Source organism: Salvelinus alpinus, chromosome 3, assembly GCF_045679555.1.
Source record: "Salvelinus alpinus chromosome 3, SLU_Salpinus.1, whole genome shotgun sequence".
NCBI lineage: Eukaryota > Metazoa > Chordata > Actinopteri > Salmoniformes > Salmonidae > Salvelinus > Salvelinus alpinus.
The window spans coordinates 15214767-15236798 of record NC_092088.1 but is presented as its reverse complement, the minus strand read 5'-3'; the positions used below and the strand labels follow the sequence as shown (position 1 = coordinate 15236798).

General features: G+C 45.6%; 1 protein-coding gene across 4 annotated transcripts; it reads left to right on the top strand.

Annotated features, from left to right (window-relative positions):
- The first annotated feature begins 7973 nt into the window (after window positions 1-7973).
- LOC139570087 (F-box only protein 11-like) lies at window positions 7974-21088 on the top strand. Of its 4 annotated transcripts, none has more exons than XM_071391601.1 (21): window positions 7974-8293; window positions 9684-9838; window positions 10228-10309; window positions 10418-10562; window positions 10778-10907; window positions 11078-11161; window positions 11270-11402; window positions 11493-11599; window positions 11687-11798; window positions 11940-12046; window positions 14636-14773; window positions 14871-15088; window positions 16441-16621; window positions 16716-16838; window positions 16997-17082; window positions 17192-17523; window positions 17636-17743; window positions 18274-18354; window positions 18725-18833; window positions 18981-19079; window positions 19302-21088. In XM_071391601.1, exons 1-21 carry the CDS (start codon window positions 8206-8208, stop codon window positions 19429-19431), a joined length of 2748 nt encoding a protein of 915 aa, XP_071247702.1. In that variant the 5' UTR covers window positions 7974-8205; the 3' UTR covers window positions 19432-21088. The 4 variants fall into 4 exon arrangements, with proteins under 4 accessions (XP_071247702.1, XP_071247701.1, XP_071247703.1 ...); XM_071391600.1 differs by having other exon boundaries at window positions 9681-9838; XM_071391602.1 differs by lacking the exon at window positions 18274-18354 and having other exon boundaries at window positions 7975-8293; window positions 9681-9838.
- Window positions 21089-22032: the final 944 nt, after the last annotated feature.

Genomic DNA, 22032 nt, shown 5'->3' with positions numbered 1-22032 from the left:
CGGGGTGAGATCTTGCGTGGAGCCCCAGATCGAGGGAGATTATCAGTGGTCTTGTATGTCTTCCATTTCCTAATAATTGCTCCCACAGTTGATTTCTTCAAACCAAGCTGCTTACCTATTGCAGATTCAGTCTTCCCAGCCTGGTGCAGGTCTACAATTTTGTTTCTGGTGTCCTTTGACAGCTCTTTGGTCTTGGCCATAGTGGAGTTTGGAGTGTGACTGTTTGAGGTTGTGGACAGGTGTCTTTTATACTGATAACAAGTTCAAACAGGTGCCATTAATACAGGTAATGAGTGGAGGACAGAGGAGCCTCTTAAAGAAGAAGTTACAGGTCTGTGAGAGCCAGAAATCTTGCTTGTTTGTATGTGACCAAATACTTATTTTCCACCATAATTTGCAAATAAATTCATAAAAAATCCTACAATGTGATTTTCTGGATATTTTTTTTTCTCATTTTGTCTGTCATAGTTGAAGTGTACCTATGATGAAAATTACAGGCCTCTCTCGTCTTTTTAAGTGGGAGAACTTGCACAATTGGTGGCTGACTAAATACTTTTTTGCCCCACTGTATATATATATAAACACTATATATATAAGTATATACAGTACCAGTCAAAAGTTTGGACACACCTACTCATTCAAGGGTTTTTCATTATTTTTACTATTTTCTACATTGTAGAATAATAGTGAAGACATCAAAACTATGAAATAACACATATGAAATCATGTAGTAACCAAAAAAGTGTTAAACAAATCAAAATATATTTTATATGTTTGAAGAATCTAAGTAGCCACTCTTTGACAGCTTTGTACACTCTTGGCATTCTCTCAACAAATCCTCTGTAGCGCTTTGCGGTTGAGGGCGGTGCAGTTGCCATACCAAGCGGTGATGCAGCCAGTCAAGATGCTCTCAATGGTGCAGCTGTATAACTTTTTGAGTCATGCCAAATCTGTTCAGCCTCCTGAAACTGTCACGCTCTCTTCATAATTGTGTGGGTGTGTGTGGACCATGTTAAGTCGTTAGTGATGTGGACACAAAGGAACTTGAAGCTCTCGACCCGCTCCAATACAGCCCCCTCGATGTGGATGGGGGCTTGCTTGCCCGCCTGTTTCCTGTAGTCCACGATCAGCTCCTTGGTCTTACTGACGTTGAGGGAGAAGGTGTTGTCTAGGCACCCCACTGCCAGGTCTCTGACCTCCTCCCTGTAGGCTGTCACTGCCGTCTGTGATCAGACTTACCACCGCTGTGTCGTCAGCAAATTTGATGGTGTTGGGAGTCGTGCGTGGCCATGTAATCGTGGGTGAACAAGGAGTACAGAAGGGGACTAAGCACACACCCATGAGGGCCCCCCATGTTGAGGGCCAGCATAGCGGACGTTTTGTTGCCTATCCACACCAGCTGGGGACGGCCCGTCAGGAAGTCCAGGATCCAGTAGCAGATCAGCCATGATCAGAGCATTGTCTTCTTCTTCAAATTGGCTTGTTTGTGAACGTCTTCAAACAATTTCACCACCATCTACTAGACACAATAAATGAATGACACAAAAGGTTTGGTTCAATACTCCAGCACTGCATGTGGTGGTAAATCACCAATATTAGCTTAACATATAAAAAATGTAAAACCCTGTTAAAACGATGTATTAGAAACACTACCTTTTACTATGTTGTTTTGCATTGCATCAAACAAATGTTTGCTTTCATGTTTAAACTTCAAAGAAAGAAACCTGTCAATTATTTAAGAGGCACTGTTGGTTTGAATTCTTTGTTGTACAATCTACTTAATTAGTTTGACGTATTGCGTTGAGATGTGAAATAGTGGCCTGATTTGGTTTAGACAATTAAAAGTCTTGTTAAGTTTTGGGCCGATCGTGTGAACTTTGGTTTTATTTACTGTTGTGGGGCACTTTTAGGGGCACTTTTGACACTGCTGGAGACGTGAAGAGAAACAGAGACGTACACTGTTGAGTTTAAACTTTTACATCTGATGGGGCCTCCCGAGTGGTACAGCGGTCTAGGACACTGCATCACAGTGCTAGAGGCATCACTACAAACCCGGGTTCGATCCTGAGCTGTATCACAACCCGGCCGCGATCGGGAGTCCCATTGGGCGGCGCACAATTGTCTGGGTTAGAGGAGGGTTTGGCCGGGGGGGCTTTACTTGGCTCATCGCGCTCTAGTGACTCCTTGTGGTGGGCTGGGCGCCTGCAGGTCGACCTCGTCGTCAGTTGAACGGTGTTTCCTTCGACACATTGGTGCGGCTGGCTTCCAGCTTCCAGGTTAAGCTGGCGGGTGTTAAGAAGCGCGGTTTGGCGAGTCATGTTTTGGAGGACGCATGACTCAACCTTCGCCTCCCGAGACCATTGGGAAGTTGCAGCGAAAGTTTGGCGGGTCACATTTCCCCTGTCTTCTCAATATAAAGTTCAAGATATGTTTAATCTTTTTAATAGATATATAAAGATGTTTGTGTTTGTTTGTTGTTGTTTGCAGACCCGGGTCAAATGCAACTCCAAAGTATTTGAGGTGCTTTGAGTTTTGGAGATGCGCCTAATTTAGCCTAGAAAGTTGAAAGTGTTCGGTATAGTGTGTACTGGCAGCACAGAGAGAAGCCAAAACTAACCCTCACCCACGCACTTGATTCATTTCTTGTGTTATCAGAAACATTCTGTCCTTCAGCACATCCAAATTGTTCAAGGTCAAAGACCAATCCCCCAACCCTTCTGTGTGTGTGTGTGTGTGTGTGTGTGTGTGTGTGTGTGTGTGTGTGTGTGTGTGTGTGTGAGAGAGCGAAAGAGAGTGAGTGAGAGGAGGTTACACAGCTGCACGCAGCCGGTTTATCATGAGGACGGAAATGGCTGGTAGATATGCCTCATACACACACAGTCTATCAAACACACACACTCTAAAGATGTTATTTCAAGGTTGCAGGTGCAAGGCGGGTCCATGAGTCCACCTGAATGTGGAAAAACACTGATACCCAGTCCCAAATCAACCCCCAGTCCCTAGGCCTAGCTACTAACACTTACCACCTACCAGGGCAGCGGGGTAGCCTAGCGATTAGAGCGTTAGTCCTGTACCAAAAGGTCGCTAGTTTGAATCCCCGAGCCGACAAGGTGACAATTCTACCGGTGTGCCCTTGAGCAAGAACTAAACCCTAAATTGCTCCAGGGTCGGCGTTGATACTGCCTGTGACCCCACTCAGGAAGAGTTGGGAAATGCAAAAAAACACATTTCAAAATCACGTGTATTAATAGGACAAATATAAGCACCCACCAAATTATACTGAACAAAAATTTAAACGCAACATGTAAAGTGTTTGTTTCACGAGCTGAAATAAAAGATCCCAGAAATGTTCCATATGCAACAGCTTATTTCTCTCAAATGTTGTACACAAATTTATTTACATCCCTGTTAGTGAACATTTCTCCTGAAGCTGATTAAACAGCATGAATATTACACAGGTGCACCTTGTGCTGGGGGCAATAAAAGGCACATTTTAAATGTGCAGTTTTGTCACACAACACAACGCCACAGATGTCTCAAATTGAGGGAGCGTGCAATTGGCATGCTGACTGCAGGAATGTCCACCAGAGCTGTTGTCAGAGAATTTAATGTTCATTTCTCTACCATAACCTGCCTCCAACATAATTTTTGAGAATTTGGCAGTACGTCCAATCGGCCTCACAACCGCAGACCACATGTAACCACGCCAGCCCAGGACCTCCACATCCGGCTTCTTCACCTGCAGGATCGTTTGAGACCAGCCACCCGGACAGCTGATGAAACTGTGGGTTTGCACAACTGAAGAATTTCTGCACAAACTGTCAGAAACCGTCTCAGGGAAAGCTCATCTGCGTGCTCGTCGTCCTCACCAGGGTCTTGACCTGACTGCAGTTTGGCGTCGTAAACTACTTCAGTGGGCAAATACTCACCTGGCACGCTGGAGAAATGTGCTCTTCACGGATTAGTCCCAGTTTCAACTGTACCGGTCAGATGGCAGACAGCGTGTATGGCGTGGTGTGGTCGAGCGGTTTGCTGATGTCAACGTTGTGAACATAGTGCCCTATGGTGGTGGTGGGGTTATGGTATGGGCAGGGATAAGCTACAGACAACGAACACAATTGCATTTTATCTACTGCAATTTGAATGCACAGAGATATCGTGACGAGATCCTTAAGGCCATTGTCGTGCCATTCATCTGCCGCCATCACATGTTTCAGCATGATAATGCACAGCCCCATGTTGCAAGGACACAATTCGTCCTTTTTTTAAGGTATTTTCTTTATTGAACCTTTATTTAACTATTTACAATGACGGCCTACCAAAATGCAAAAGGCCTCCTGCGGGGACGGGGGCTGGGATTAAAAATACATTTTAAAATACAATATAAATATAGGACAAAACACACATCACGACAAGAGATACAACACTAAATAAAAAGAGACCTAAGACAACAACATAGCAAGTCAGCAACACATGACAACACAGCATGGTAGCAACACAACATAACAACATGGTAGCAACACAACATGGTACAAACATTATTAGGCACAGACAAAGGCACAAAAGGCAAGAAGGTAGAGACAACAATACCTCACACAAAGCAGCCACAACTGTCAGTAAGAGTGTCCATGATTGAGTCTTTGAATGAAGAGATTGTGAGAAAACTGTGCAGTTTGAGTGTTTGTTGCAGATCGTTCCAGTCACTAGCTGCAGCGAACTGAAAAGAGGAGCGACCCAGGGATGTGTGCTTTGGGGACCTTTAACAGAATGTGACTGGGAGAACGGGTGTTGTATGTGGAGGTTGAGGGCTGCAGTAGATATCTCAGATAGGGGGGAGTGAGGCCTAAGAGGGTTTTATAAATAAGCATCAACCAGTGGGTCTTGCGGCGGGTATACAGAGTTGACCAGTTTATAGAGTAGTATAGAGTGCAGTGATGTCTCCTATAAGGAGCTTCGGTGGCAAATCTGATGGCCGAATGGTAAAGAACACCTGGTGATCTATACATTATGTCTCCGTGATCTAGCATGGGAAGGATGGTCCTCTGAATCAGGGTTAGTTTGGCAGGTGGGGTGAAAGAGGAGCGATTACGATAGAGGAAACCAAGTCTAGATTTAACTTTAGCCTGCAGATTTAATATGTGCTGAGAGAAGGACAGTGTACTGTCTAGCCATACTCCCAAGTACTTGTATGAGGTGACTACCTCAAGCTCTAAACCCTCAGAGGTAGTAATCACACTTGTGGGAAGAGGGGCATTCTTCTTACCGAACCACATGACCTGTGTTTTGGAGGTGTTCAGAACAAGGTTAAGGGTAGAGAAAGGTTGTTGGACACTAAGAAAGCTTTGTTGTAGAGCGTTTAACACAACTCCGGGGAGGGGCCAGCTGAGTTTAAGACTGTATCATTCGCATATAAATGGATGAGAGAGCTTCCTACTGCCTGAGCTATGTTGTTGATGTAAATTGAGAAGAAAGTGGGGCCTAGGATTAAGCCTTGGGGTACTCCCTTGGTGACAGGCAGTGGCTGAGACAGCAGATTTTCTGACTTTATACACTGCACTCTTTGAGAGAGGTAGTTAGCAAACCAGGCCAAAGACCCCTCAGAGACACTAATACTCCTTCGCCAGCCCACAAGAATGGAATGGTCTACCGTATCAAAAGCTTTGGCCAAGTCAATAAAAATAGCAGCACAACATTGCTTAGAATCAAGGGCAATGGTGACATCATTGAGGACCTTTAAGGTTGCAGTGACACATCCATAACCTGGGTGGAAACCAGATTGTATACCAGAGAGAATACTATAGACATCAAGAAAGCCAGTCAGTTGATTATTGAAAAGTTTTTCCAACACTTTTGATAAACAGAGCCAAATAGAAATAGGCCTATAACAGTTAGGATCAGCTTGATCTCCCCCTTTAAATAAAGGACAAACTGTGGCTGCCTTCCAAGCAATGGGAACCTCCCCAAAGAGGAGAGACAGGTTATAAAGGTCAGAGACAGGCTTGGTGATGATAGGGGCAGCAACATTAAAGAAGAAAGGGTCTAAACCATCTGACCCAGATGTTTTTTTGAGGTGCTCCTTTTGCACCTTGGGATCAGTGACTGCCTGCAGGGAGAAACTTCGTAGTGGGGCAGGGGAAAAAGAGGGAGAAGCATCGGGGATAGTCGCATTAGAAGGGGTGGGAGATGAGGAAATGTTGGACGGGCAAGGAGGCATGGCTGAGTCAAATAGGAATTCTGACTTAATGAAGTGGTGATTAAAGAGCTCAGCCATGTGCTTCTTGTCAGTAACAACCACATCATCAACATTAAGGGAGATGGGCAGCTGTGATGAGGGTTTATTCTCCAGGTCTTTAACCTTTTTCCAGAACTTCTTGGGGTTAGACCCACAGAGAGAGAACTGCTCCTAAAAGTAACTAACTTGGCCTTCTGGATAGCCTGAGTGCACTTATTTCTCATTTGCCAGAACGAGAGCCAGTCAGCCTGAGAATGCGTGTGCCGAGCCTTTCGCCAAATGCAATTTTTGAGGTGGAGTAACTCTGCAAGATCACGGTCGAACAAGGGGTTGAACCTGTTTTTAATTCTCATTTTCTTTATGGAGGTGTGTTTGTTAACAATACCACTGAAAATATTTAAAAAATAAGGTTCAAGCGTCTTCGACAGAGTGGATCAACCTAATTCTATACCATTTACAGAGGCCAGTTCATGAAGGAAGGCTTGCTCATTAAAGTTTTTTACCAAGTGTCTATGACAAATCAGAACAGGTCGTTTCACTCAGCAGCCATTACGAACACAGGCTGTAAAACAGTGATCACTAAGGTCATTACAGAAAACACCAGACTGATGCCTATCAGGATTATTTGTGAGGATAACATCAAGGAGAGTAGCCTTTTCTGGGTGTTTGGAGTCATACCTTGTGGGACTGGTAATAATCTGAGAATAGATTTAGGGAGTCCCATTGCTTAATGACTTGGTCAGGTATTTTACGCATGTCTCAGTTTAGGTCACCAAGCAGGACAAATTCAGACTTAGTGTAAGGGGCCAGGAGAGAGCTTAGGTCAGGTAGGGTACAGGCCGGTGCTGATGGAGGACGATAGCACCCAGCAACAGTCAACAAAGAGCTATTTGAAAGTTGAATGCTTAAAACCAGCAAATCAAATTGTTTGGGGACAGACTTCCAACAGATGCATATCTGTATTCTCAGGTAAGTGAATTCCATAGATTAGGGCTTAATGAATGTATTTCAATTGACTGATTTCCTTCTATGAACTGTAACTCAGCAAAACCGTTGAAATTGTTGCGTTTATATTTTTGTTCAGTGTATTGTTATGTACACATCAAAGGACAACTAGAGGGCAACATTGCACCATATTTCTAGACCGTCCCCTAGTGATCAGATTCACAACCAGGCGACTAGGTTTAGTATGCAGTACAGTAGCCACTTACCCATTAACACGCAACATCTGCGCAAGCGAATGCCCTAAAACATGATCTTGAGCATGGAAGTAGCACACACACATACAAGTGCTACAGTACCAGGCTAGAGGTCGCTGGTTTTGTCCTCAATTATATCAATTATGTTACTGACCATTGCTTTGACTGATCAGCGTGCCCACTCTACTATCCTGTAGCCTATCCTGGGTTGTATCCATACGGTTGGTTCTGGCCCACTGCCTATCCTGGGTTATAGCCATACGTTTGGTTCTGGCCCACTGCCTCTGTTGTGTGGTTATCCTAACCAAAAACGCCCTGCGGCTATGCAAAGCAGAGATCCTCTCCCTCCCCTCCTGCTTTATCACACTTGATTCAGCTAAGCAACTGCTCCACAGGACCTTGACTTACTTATTCAGGTGTGTTGTGTAGCGTTGGAGCCAAAGTCTGCACTCCAATCTACACGAGGGCAGTGTTCTCAAGAGGACCTGTGTATGCTTGGCCACAGGAGGTCGCTGTGAGTCCAGGGTGTGATTGGTGGCAGACATCCTCCAGTGTTTTTTCCGACTGTCCCTGTGTGAGTTAATGGCTCCTCCTGTTAGATACGGAGCTGGTAGCGAGCAGTCCGAAAAACACTAACTACACCCGGGTAGATAGATAGCGCGCTGGGTGGTTTGAGAGAGAGGCTCGCCGGGTTGTAGTCGAGGCCTGGTGTTAAAGCGTGAAGCGGATGGTCGAGGAAAGCGTTCTGTATTTTAACAACAGACTCTCCAAAAAATGAACTCCGTCAGAGCCACCAACCGGAGACCCAGGCGAGTCTCAAGGCCGCGCCCGGTGCAGCCCGACCGGAACGAGGGGGACCGAGGTGAGAGGGACCATCGCCAGAGCACTGTAGGGCTGTAGTCGTGTCAGGGCGGCAAGGTTCCACAGTGACCCCAGCCTCAGCTGCCTGGCACGAGAGTTATTTAGGCAAAGCCGAGGCTTGTACCTCTGTGGCACAGGCCGCGCTTTGTTTGGCTTGAGTGACTGTGGCTACCAGTGGGGCTGGGGGGTAGCGTGAGTACTTCCCTGCTGCGTAGTTCGCTAACGCGTTGACTAGCTAACGTTAACTAACCCATATAACTATGCAGCCATCCATAACGTCGACCATGGCGAACCCACTGACTTTGACAGATTGGGAATGGGCATGGCAGTAACGTTACTAGCTAGCTATCATCGGCTTCTAACGAAATTAATCTGCGTTGTATTTTGAACTGACATTTTTGGGGTGTGCTGCCCATACTCCAGTAACTAGCTAGTTACTTTAGCTCGCTAACGACAAGCTATGAATGTCTACTTTAGCGATGAACGATCAGCCGCAATTTAGACAAGTAACGTTACATTTTCTTGTTAAGCAGTCAACCAGCTAGTTAACTGCGTGACTCACACTCATCAGACATTTAATTTAACAAGCTAACTACCTAGTTAAGCTAACCAGTTATGTCTAACTGAGCGCTAACGTTGGCTAGTTAGCTGTGTTTGTTTACATGGCAGATTTACTAGCGAACAGTAGTACCTACGTAGTTGAGTTTTGACTCATCGGTGCAGGTCTGGTCGGCCCGGTTACCTGCAGGTCAACTTTTCTGGGCTTATAGGGGCTGTGGCTTTGTTATCGCAGTGTGATGGGCAAGAGGCCGTTGGCCAGCTAGGGAAGGACATTGTGGGGCTCAGTCGGGCCCTATTCTGGTAGTCAAACCGCAGGGACGCATCTGCAGTTATCAATCACCAACCATAATATGTCACCCACACAGCGTTGTAATACAATAGCCTACCCCTGTCATATATTAAACACATCTATGACACCACCCAGTCTATGAATGACCTAAAATCGTTTTAGAAGAGGTGGACTAGAATGACATTGATCAGCTGTCATTACTAATAAATGTGTTTTTAATCAGCCCTTTACACCCTTACCAACTGCAGTAGTGATTAGTCTGTGTGGGTGGATGGTGTTGTTTAAATGGCATCTGCCTGCTGGTGTTTGTTTGTTGAACTAGAAGATGTATGTGTCTTTGCGCTGTGTTTACACAGGCAGCACAATTCTGATATTTTTAACACTAATTTGTGTTTCGACCAATCAGATCAGCTATGGAAAAGATCTGATGTAATTGGTCAAAGGACCAATTAGTGGAAAAAAGATCAGAATTGGGCTGCCAGTGTAAACGCAGCCTATATGTGTCAGACTTTGTTCTGACTGTGTCCTCTGTGTCCAGCAGATGAGGAGGCTCCAGCTGCAGCAGCGGAGGTGGCTGTGGAGGAGTCTGGGCCTGCAGCTGGGAACAGCCCCTACCAGCTCCGACGCAAGTCTCTACTGCCCAAGAGAACAGCCTCCAGTACTGCAGCGGCCTGCCCCAGCAAGACCGCTATGGAGGTCAGTCCGAGAGAGAGCACCATTCTGTGTTTGTTCACATCCCTTCATTGATTTAAAAGGACTGGTTTGTGGTCCTGTATTTCTGATGGTAGAGCATGGTGCTTGCACCACCAGGGTTGCGGGTTTAATTCCCGGGGCCACCCATACGTAAAATGTATACATGCATGACTAAGTCGATTTGGATAAAAGTGTCTGCTAAATGGCATATGTTATGTTATTCTGATACATTATTTATGAAACAGTGTAAACTCCCACTGGCACCAGTGTACATTTCGGGAGAATGGTAGAGGACAGTATTGGTGTGAGAGAGACAGAATGTGTGTGTGTTAGTGTCTCAGTCATTGGGGGAGGTAGCTGTGTGTTTGTTACTGATATGTGTTCTGACACAGGGAGCGTCCACCTCGACGACAGAACCCTTCGGTCCCCGAGCCAAACGAGCCAGGGTCTCTGGCAGGAGCCACGACCTGCCAGGTAAGAATGTGTGTCTAGGCGTTCAAGTCAATGACGTGAGGTGTCTGCATGGCTCTTTCTACAACTGTATGTATCATCTATTCATACTAATGGAAACTGTGTGTCTAGCGGCTCTAGCAGAGCAGTACCTGCAGCAGAAGCTTCCAGATGAGGTGGTTCTGAAGATTTTCTCATATCTCCTGGAGCAGGACCTCTGTCAGACTGCCTGCGTCTGCAAACGTTTCAGCGAGCTAGCCAACGACCCTATACTCTGGTACACAATCTTCAGTGGACTGTGACTCTATACTGAAGGGAAAACAAAGACATATTTTCTTGCCCATTGTAGTTAACGTAATAGTTAACTGATATTTCACCCCAAAACAATCTGTCACTATCGACCGTTATTGGTCCACACTGACATGAAGGCAGTTCATTTGTGCATCCCTCCATGCCTGAAGTTGACCTTTTGCCTTTTCTGTGTGTGTCCAGGAAGCGTCTGTACATGGAGGTGTTTGAGTACACCCGTCCCATGATGCACCCCGAGCCAGGAAAGTTCTACCAGGTCAGCCCTGAGGAACACGACCACCCAAACCCCTGGAAGGACAGCTTTCAACAACTGGTGGGTAGACTGTGTGTGTGTGTCAGTGTTTTCCATTAGGGCATGAATTCTGTTAATTAGCCGGTTACATAAAAATTTGTATTACTCTATGTATTATACTGGTGTATGTGTGTGGTTAGACAAACATTGTGTTAATGTTATTTTAACATTGTTGTAAAATTGTGTTGCAGTATAAAGGAGCCCATGTGAAGCCAGGCTTTGCTGAACATTTCTACAGCAACCCTGGGAGGTTTAAAGGCAGGGAGAATATGCTGGTAAGAGACACATCATTATACTCATGGTCTACTGAAAGCACATTTTTCAATATGGCTGCGAGCCAGCTCCATTCTAGCCTGATTTGATGTAACCGTGTCTGTCTCCAGTACTATGACACCATAGAAGATGCGTTAGGAGGGGTGCAGGAGAGTCATTTTGATGGGCTGATCTTCGTCCACTCTGGGATCTACACTGACGAGTGGATCTACATAGAGTCCCCTATCACCATGATTGGAGCAGGTACTGTGTGTGGTCTGTCTGTCTCTTGCTCTTTCTACCTCTGTCTGTATTATCTAGTGGTAGAAATTGCCTTTCTTTTTGTGTGTGTAGCTCCTGGTAAGGTGTCTGATAAAGTGGTTATTGAGAACACCAGAGACTCAACGTTTGTCTTCATGGAGGGATCGGAGGACGCCTACGTAGGATACATGACCATTAGGGTACGCTGCTAACACAGATCCAACTCTCTCTCTCACACACACACACTCTCCCCACATCTCCCCTCTAACCTGTTGTTTCATCTTCAGTTTAACCCAGATGATAAGTCAGCTCAGCACCACAACGCCCACCACTGTCTGGAGATCACTGTCAACTGTTCTCCCAACATAGACCACTGTATCATCAGATCTACCTGCACAGGTAATGTGCACACAGTCCGCAGTCGGGCTTGTGTGTTTTGCCTGTGTTTTGCCTGTTTAGATTTTCTCCAGTGTGTGGATGTTGGGTAATGTAGTTTGTCTCCAGTGGGGCATGTTGGGTAAAGTAGTTTCTCTACTCCAGTGGGCTCGGCTGTGTGTGTGAGCGGCCAGGGGGCGTGTCCTACCATCAAACACTGCAACATCAGCGACTGTGAGAACGTTGGACTTTACATCACCGACCATGCACAGGTAAACAAACACATCACCGACCATATACACCACTGACCACTCTTAAACACCCTCTCTGACTGTGTATTCCTGCACGGTATCTATGAGGATAATGTATTGCACGGTATCTATGGGGATAAGTAAGGGAGAAACGCCCACGTTCTGTTCATTACCTTGTAAATATTGGACGAGGGGGAGCCGAGTCCGTTTGCCAAGGTAATGTACGGAGGAGCAGCGGCGTATACCACAGTTGCCAAGGAAAACCATGTTAAAGCACACATTTACTGGTAGAAATTAAATGTATTCGTTGATATTTAAATGTTTAAGTGAATTCATACTTTCTCATCTTCTGGTTGCTAGAGACGTGATCTAGTCTTTCATTCGATTAGTTCGATATTTATAGGCGCTACCCAGTCGTTGGTTCTTTATGTTCCGTTGCCATGCTCTCTGGCAACATTCTTATCCCTTGCTTGCTAGCTAGCCAACTAGCTACGACTAACACAGTAATGTTTTTGCCTGGCATAGCTACAAGAGTGTGCCTTCTCATCAGGACACTCGTCAACACTGTTCGTTACGAGGAGATCGCATTGCATATCAAACACTAGGCTAGAAGCTAGCTAAATAGGTTGTTGCTAGCAAACCTGCCAACATGGCAACTGAATTAAAATGTAAAAAAAATAAGATGCTGAAAGCAGCGGGTCAAACTAGAAACATGTAGAAGGATTTGACAGCATAGCGCCACTTGCATCGTGACTGCAACAGTAGCGACCAGATAAATTCATGTTTATCACTCACCACGCTAGATCAGATGCTATTAAAAAAAAAGATCTATTTGCAAAAACAAATCGCTTGCTAGCTACGTTTTTCATCGTTGGACCTGCGTTTACTATGTTTCCAATTTTGGTGTGTGGTTGTTGGTTTAGCTTTCTGTAACTGTAGCAAGTATGGTTTGCATGTGTACAGTCGTGGCCAAAGTTTTGAGAATGACACAAATATACATTTTCACAAAGTCTGCTGCCTCAGTTTGTATGGTGGCAATTTGCATATACTCCAGAATGTTATGAAGAGTGATCAGATGAATTGCAAAGTCCCTCTTTGCCATGCAAATGAACTGAATCCCCAAATAACATGTCCACTGCATTTCAGCCCTGCCACAAAAGGACCAGCTAACATCATGTCAGTGATTCTCTCGTTAACACAGGTTTGAGTGTTGAAGAGGACAAGGCTGGAGATCACTCTGTCATGCTGATTGAGTTCGAATAACAGACTGGAAGCTTCAGAAGGAGGGTGGTGCTTGGAATCATTCTTCCTCTGTCAACCATGGTTACCTGCAAGGAAACACGTGCCGTCATCATTGCTTTGCACAAAAATGGCTTCACAGGCAAGGATATTGCTGCCAGTAAGATTGCACCTAAATCAACCATTTATCGGATCAAGAACTTCAAGGAGAGCGGTTCAATTGTTGTGAAGAAGGCTTCAGGGCGTCCAAGAAAGTCCAGCAAGCGCCAGGACGTCTCCTAAAGTTAATTCAGCTGCGGGATCGGGGCACCACCAGTACAGAGCTTGCTCAGGAATGGCAGCAGGCAGGTGTGAGTCCATCTGCAGGATGGCCTGGTGTCAAGAAGGGCAGCAAAGAAGGGCAGTCACTTCTCTCCAGGAAAAACATCAGGGACAGACTGATATTCTGCAAAAGGTACAGGGATTGGACTGCTGAGGACTGGGGTAAAGTCATTTTCTCTGATGAATCCCCTTTCCGATTGTTTGGGGAAAAAAGCTTGTCCGGAGGAGACAAGGTGAGCGCTACCATCAGTCCTGTGTCAGGCCAACAGTAAAGCATCCTGAGACCATTCATGTGTGGGGTTGCTTCTCAGCCAAGGGAGTGGGAACACTCACAATTTTGCCTAAACACAGCCATGAATAAAGAATGATACCAACACATCCTCCGAGAGCAACTTCTCCCAACCATCCAGGAACAGTTTGGTGACGAACAAGGCCTTTTCCAGCATGATGGAGCACCTTGCCATAAGGAAAAAGTGATACCTAAGTGGCTCGGGGAACAAAACATCGATATTTTGGGTCCATGGCCAGGAAATTCCCCAGACCTTAATCCCATTGAGAACTTGTGGTCAATCCTCAAGAGGCGGGTGGACAAACAAAAACCCACAAATTCTGACAAACTCCAAGCATTGAAAAAGAAGGGTCAACACTGCAAATATTGACTCTTTGCATCAACTTCATGTAATTGTCAATAAAAGCCTTTGACACTAATGAAATACTTGTAATTATACTTCAGTATTCCATAGTAACATCTGACAAAAATATCTAAAGACACTGAAGCAGCAAACCTTGTGGAAATTAATATTTGTTATTCTCAAAACTTTTGACCACGACTGTAGGAGCATATTGCATCATGATTGCAAGGTGTCGCAATGTTTTTCCCAACTGTCCCGTTTTCTGGTTTTAATGCCCTTCTGGCCAATCAGAAACGAGTATTCAACAATGCTGTGGTATAATGATGTGACAATGTATTGCGGGTTATCTATGAGGATAATGGTGTGATAATGTGTTGCATGGTATCTATGAGGATAATGTTGTGATAATGTGTTGCAGGGTATTTATGAGGATAATGAGATCAGTAATAATGCATTGGCGGGAATCTGGGTAAAAAACCACGGCAACCCCATCATCAGACGAAACCACATCCACCACGGCCGAGATGTAGGAGTCTTCACCTTCGACCACGGCATGGTAACTCGCTGACCTATAACCTCTCACCCTCCATTTCCCAGGTTTTTACATTGGTGCTGTACATTGCAATGCTGACAGTATCTCTCTCTCCCCTAAGGGTTATTTTGAGAGTTGTAACATCCACAGGAATCGTATAGCAGGCTTTGAGGTGAAGGCGTATGCTAACCCTACAGTGGTTCGCTGTGAGATCCACCATGGCCAGACAGGGGGCATCTATGTGCATGAGAAAGGAAGAGGACAGTTTATAGAAAACAAGATCTACGCCAACAACTTCGCTGGAGTCTGGATCACCTCCAACAGCGACCCTACGATACGGTACACACACACACACACACACACACACAATACTGTTACACACACACATACACACGCATAGTAACCCTACGATACTGTTACACACATACACACCTACGATACGGTACACACACATACACACCTACGATACGGTACACACACACATACACACACACACACACATACACACACACACCCCTACGATACGGTACACACACACACACACCCCTACGATACGGTACACACACACACACACACACACACCCCTACGATACGGTACACACACACACACACACACACCCCTACGATACGGTACACACACACACACCCCTACGATACGGTACACATACACACACACACACCCCTACAATACTGTTACACACACACACACACACACACACCCCTACAATACTGTTACACACACACACACACACACACCCCTACAATACTGTTACACACACACACACACACACACACACACACCCCCCTACAATACTGTTACACACACACACACACACACACACACACACACACACGCATAGTAACCCTACGATACGGTACACACACACACACACACACACAATACTGGTACACACACACACACACAATACTGGTACACACACACACACACACACAATACTGTTACACACACACACACACCTACAATACTGTTACACACACACGCATAGTAACCCTACGATACGGTACACACACACACACACACACCTACAATACTGTTACACACACACGCATAGTAACCCTACGATACGGTACACACACACACACAATACTGGTACACACACACAATACTGGTACACACACACACACACACACACAATACTGGTACACACACACACACACACACACACAATACTGGTACACACACACACACACACACACACAATACTGGTACACACACACACACAATACTGGTACACACACACACACACACACACAAACCTGGTACACACACACACACACACACACACACAATACTGGTACACACACACACACACACACCTACAATACTGGTACACACACACATACACACACATAGTAACCCTACGATACGGTACACACACACACACACACACCTACAATACTGTTACACACACACACACACACACACACACACACCTACAATACTGGTACACACACACACACACACCTACAATACTGGTACACACACACATACACACGCATAGTAAACCCTACGATACAGTACACACACACCCCTACAATACTGTTACACACACGCATAGTTGCACTACGATGCAGGAAACACACACACATAAAACTACTCTATGAAATTATAGACACTAACCCCTCTCTAAGTATTATGGGCTGTTTGTTGACGTTCTGTCCGTCTCTAGGGGCAATGCAATCTTTAATGGTAACCAAGGGGGCGTGTACATATTTGGCGATGGGCGTGGCCTGATCGAGGGGAACGATATCCATGGCAACGCTCTGGCAGGAATCCAAATCAGAACCAACAGCTGCCCAATTGTACGCCATAACAAGATCCACGACGGACAGCATGGCGGCATCTACGTGGTAAACAAACACACACTCTTCAAATGATTTTACTCGTATAGATCCTTGGGCTTGTGCATCTCAGGAGATTTTGCTAAGTGTTGTGTGTGTTCAGCATGAGAAGGGCCAGGGTGTGATCGAGGAGAACGAGGTGTACAGCAACACGCTGGCAGGAGTCTGGGTGACAACCGGCAGCACACCTGTCCTCCGCAGAAACCGCATCCACAGCGGCAAACAGGTAACACACAGCCCACACTCATTCTCTCACCGTTATCGATGGAAGAACAAGTACAAAAGGGATATTCTTGTATCCCGTGAGAATTGGAGGCCTGTCTCATTAGTGTCTGGACTCTAAATAGTTTAGAAGTCCGACCTAACGCCCTTTCTCCCTCTCAGGTTGGTGTCTATTTCTATGACAACGGCCATGGGGTGTTGGAAGACAACGACATCTACAATCACATGTACTCCGGCGTTCAAATACGGTACGTCCTGCCTCTTCACACGCCAGTCCAACGCAGGACACACGGTGGGTACGATAACGTTTGACTAATGTTAGATGACGGTTTTACTAACACTGTTGGTTGTCTATAGGACGGGCAGCAACCCCAAGATCCGCCGCAACAAGATCTGGGGAGGACAGAACGGAGGCATCCTGGTCTACAACTCCGGTCTGGGTTTCATCGAGGACAATGAGATCTTCGACAACGCCATGGCGGGCGTGTGGATTAAGACGGACAGCAACCCCACGCTGCGGCGCAACAAGATCCACGACGGGAGAGACGGAGGCATCTGTATCTTCAACGGAGGGAGAGGTCTCCTGGAGGAGAACGATATCTTCAGGAACGCCCAGGCCGGGGTCCTCATCAGCACCAACAGCCACCCGGTCCTCCGCAAGAACCGCATCTTTGACGGCTTTGCTGCAGGTGAGCTGCCCGTGTGTAAAGATTTTACATGAACTTTACTGTACTGACTGGTCAATACTGTAACCTACTCGTCGTCCGCCACCTGTGTTGAGGATGTCATTTCCTGTCTCAGGTATCGAGATAACCAACCACGCCACTGCAACTCTGGAGGGGAACCAGATCTTCAACAACCGTTTCGGAGGCCTGTTCCTCGCCTCGGGGGTGAACGTCACCATGAAAGGTAGCTAGCGCTAACAGGGTAGGGTAATGTAGCGCTAACAGGGTAGGGTAATGTAGCGCTAACAGGGTAGGGTAATGTAGCGCTAACAGGGTAGGGTAATGTAGCGCTAACAGGGTAGGGTAATGTAGCGCTAACAGGGTAGGGTAATGTAGCGCTAACAGGGTAGGGTAATGTAGCGCTAACAGACCAGACCAGTGGTAGTCAGTATATTTATGAGGGATCCACTTGTGAAACAAACTCGCTGGACGAGCCACCATAGGCTACCCATCGGAGAAAGGGGGTTGGGGGGGGGGCAAGAATTCAAATAAATTCACACATGATATTTATAGATACTAATTAACATGGACAAACAAGCTATTTCATTCTCCATTGTAGGACACTTGGCTATTAGAAACAAATGTTACTAAATTATTTGATGAATCTTTTGAATATGGCCTTATTGCCATTATCTCTAAAGTTATAGCACAAAGATATTTGTTCAATTTCAGTCTGAAGGAAGTATATGGTTTTAATCAGTTCATTTCCCCCAGTCATTCTGTGCAGATTCATCACTCTCCCTTCTAACGAGTCCTACACAGCTTGTGTTCGTCGTAGATGGAAGCAGAAGACACGTATGTGTTCCTGAGAGTCTTTGCTTTCAGGAATGAGGTCATACTCTGTTCAACAGCTATAGTCAAATTCCTAGGAATATTATCTCTGTTTGTCCCAGCTGCTAATAGTGGATACTGGAGGTTACTGGCGTAACCATGGTTCTGTGTACTAATTAAGCAGCACATTCAGCTGACTGAATAATAACTTGCACAACACATTCATTCAGATTGTTGCAGAGAGACGCCAATAGGGTTGCCGTGAGACGCGCAGTGACTATGGCTGGCTTAGACTGTATAGAAAAAGGTTCTTGGTCGCTCTCTGGATATGTGATCTTTTGGGAATGTCTATCAAGTGGACAGGCTCTCATCCTCTGCTCCGCCTCTCTTCCAGATAATAAGATAATGAATAACCAGGATGCCATAGAGAAAGCTGTGAGCAGAGGACAATGTCTCTACAAGATCTCCAGCTACACCTCCTACCCCATGCATGACTTTTACAGGTACACACACCAGCCCATGCACGACTCCTACAAGTACACAGACACACACCAGCCCATGCACGACTCCTACAAGTACACAGACGACATTTAGTCACAGGTACACAGCAGTTACTCCACTGATGTTTCCTTTGACCTGTGTGTGTCCAGGTGTCACACCTGCAATACGACAGACCGGAACGCCATCTGTGTAAACTGCATCAAGAAGTGTCACCAAGGACACGACGTGGAGTTTATACGGCACGATAGGTGAGTAGCACACACCAACCGTTTACTACCAACTAGATGGTCCCACTTGTGGCGTTTTGTTTCAAAAGAATTGAAGGACTGTCCGAACTATCTTTCGACGAGAATCTTTTTAGAATAACAGGATAACAACTTCTATATGTTTTCATTATGTTTTGGATCGTTCTTTCTCTCACGCCCTCTCCTGTCTTGTAATCCGTGTTACCCCCATCTCTCTCTCCGTAGGTTTTTCTGTGACTGTGGAGCGGGAACTCTGTCCAACCCCTGTACTCTGGCTGGAGAACCCACACACGACACGGACACACTTTACGACTCAGCCCCGCCCATAGAGTCCAATACACTGCAACACAACTGAACACACACACACATCACATGTACACACACACACTACATAAACACACACCCTATAATCTACATACACACACTACATAACACACATTCATAACACACTCATATATATATATATATATGCACACACAGACATATACACCACTCACACACGCTGGCCATAGGGAGCCAGAGAGACTGAATACGGTGTTCTCAGCAGGGACTGGCATAGAGGAACCCTGAGATTCAGAGACTGAATACGGTGTTCTCAGCAGGGACTGGCATTGAGGAACCCTGAGATTCAGAGAGAGACCGAGACAGTGATGCACTTGGGAGTCTCTTCTAAAGGGAACTATGAAGCTGGTCTGAATTTGACTGGTCTGGTCTGGATTAGCCTCTGGTCTACGGTGATGAGAAACTGACTCGTACTGAACGGCCACATGAGATTCTCACCATTGCATCTCTGGACGCCAAATGGCCAGGTAGAGGATGGAGAGTGAGTGTGGAGAGGGTAGGGAAGTGGCTACTGTGATAATGTCGGAGTGGCCAATGAGACTTCCTTTGCCTGTGACCTCTCGGCGACTCCAGGATCCTGGGAATCGAACTTCCTCCCAAGACAGGAAGAAAGGAGATTTAGCCCCACCCACTGAGAAAACGCTTCCTGTTCAGAGGCATCTGTTACTAGGCAGTGGATGGCTGATATATACATACGTACTGCTAACGGAAGAGAGGGACTTTGATCAAGTACCTCTGCTTTTATAATATGTTATTCTGATCAACAGATATTATTTTAATGCTTTCTCATGTAGTTTTGTATTTACAAGCAAAAAATCTTACTGTATTTGAATGTCTTTTTATTATTATATATTATAATTCTAAATGTTTGTTGTGTTGACCCCAGGCTTCCTGCAGTAGCTGTTCATGTCCCAGTGGATTTGTTCTTTCTGTGAAAGAGAATCACGTTTAACACTAAAGACTCTCTCCAGGCTAGTAGATGTAGGACTGGTGGAAGATTGTGTGTGTGTGTGTGTGTGTGTGTGTGTGTGTGTGTGTGTGTGTGTGTGTGTGTGTGTGTGTGTGTGTGTGTGTGTGTGTGTGTTGGAAGGGTGCATGTTTGTGTTCATATGCAGTCCGTGTTTCTGGAGAGGGTCAGATACGGGGCATCAGGCCTTTTTCAAACTGGGACAGACGAGTCGTTCTGCAGTCCCCTTCCCCATCTCTCCCTCTCATATTCTCTCCCCTCCTCGTTCCCCCACCTCCCTCCCTACTTCCCCCTCTCTCTTCCTTACCCTGATCTCTCCCCCCCCCCTCATTTTCTCTCTTTGTATTCTGGTAACTGTGGCTCCTCATACAGCCTGGATCGTATGCATGTGTACCATGACATCAAGGTGGTGTGCCCCTGCTCAGACGCTGCGTGCCACGTCGGCGACTGTGCCGTCGGGAACCAGATTGCTATTACATATGTGGTTAATTGATGCGTAGAATACCTTCCCAGGCATAAGATCTGGCACGCATCAATAACGTCTGACCAGGGCACACAACCCTAGACTTAATATATTGTGAAGTATTAATACAACCATTATGTAGATGCTAGTATGAATTCAAAAAAGGTTTAATTTCCTAGGAAGAAAAAAAAAAATACGGGAAACTGGTCGTTTGTAAGAAAATAAAACTTTATTAGATAAGCCGTGTGTCTGATTTTCCGACTGATTTAATTCCGTCCAACCCGTTTACAACGACCCTGTGCTCCTCCCACCAGCCTCCCTTGCAATACAACCTTTGGTGACAAACAAGCAAACTAAAATCCAATCAAAGTTTGAGTTTATTTTATTTTTACAGGGACAGTGCACATTAATCAACGTTTCAGTAAAAGTGCCGGTTTTAGCCAGCCGGCTAATTTTCAACTGCAGTCCCTGGGCAGGTAATTAAAAACAATTACAATATAGACAATCATTGAGCAGTGAGCACACGCAGAGCAACATAGGACAAGCAAGACATAGCATACAGACAGAGCAACATAGAACAAAAAGCAGCCAGACAAAATTCATAAAAGCAACAAAGTGTTTCCACACCTCACAAGCTACAGACAACATGGAAAGTGGCAATACACAGCTAGGGATTATGTTCACAAATCTGATTGACCTTTAGCCATGTCTTCATGCATTTTGTGGAAGTGTGATATGTGGTGCAGTTATGTGTGTCTGATGGCAGTGTATTCCAGACATGGGAAGCTCTCACAGAGAAAGCGGATTTACTAAAGGTGCTTTTCCTTAAGGGAACTATACAGTCACCTCTCATGGCAGACCTTGTGGATCTGCTGCCATATGTTTGGGTTTTCTGTTTAACAAAAATACTGAGTGGAGGGGGAGCCAGGCCATTTAGGATCTTGAATACAAGACATTGTATTGCACAAGATTTTCCCAACTCAGGAGCTCATGCTTTCTGAGGATGTAACAGTGATGATGGCTATTGGGCTTCCTATCAAGCACTTTGAGAGCCTGTTTGTAGACAGACTGAATAGGTTTTAATGTTGTACAGCAAGCTTGGGCCCAACTAGTCAAGCAGTATGTTAAGTGTGGGAGTATCATAGATTTGAAGTACAGTTTTGCTACCTCTGTAGTCAAACAAT

Excerpts from the sequence above, each read along its gene's own strand:
- LOC139570087 (XM_071391600.1), top strand. The coding sequence starts at position 8,206 with ATGAACTCCGTCAGAGCCACCAACCGGAGACCCAGGCGAGTCTCAAGG. Across the intron at positions 11,403-11,492 it reads TATCACCATGATTGGAGCAG|CTCCTGGTAAGGTGTCTGAT; the intron begins GTACTGTGTGTG and ends TTGTGTGTGTAG. Across the intron at positions 18,834-18,980 it reads CCCATGCATGACTTTTACAG|GTGTCACACCTGCAATACGA; the intron begins GTACACACACCA and ends GTGTGTGTCCAG.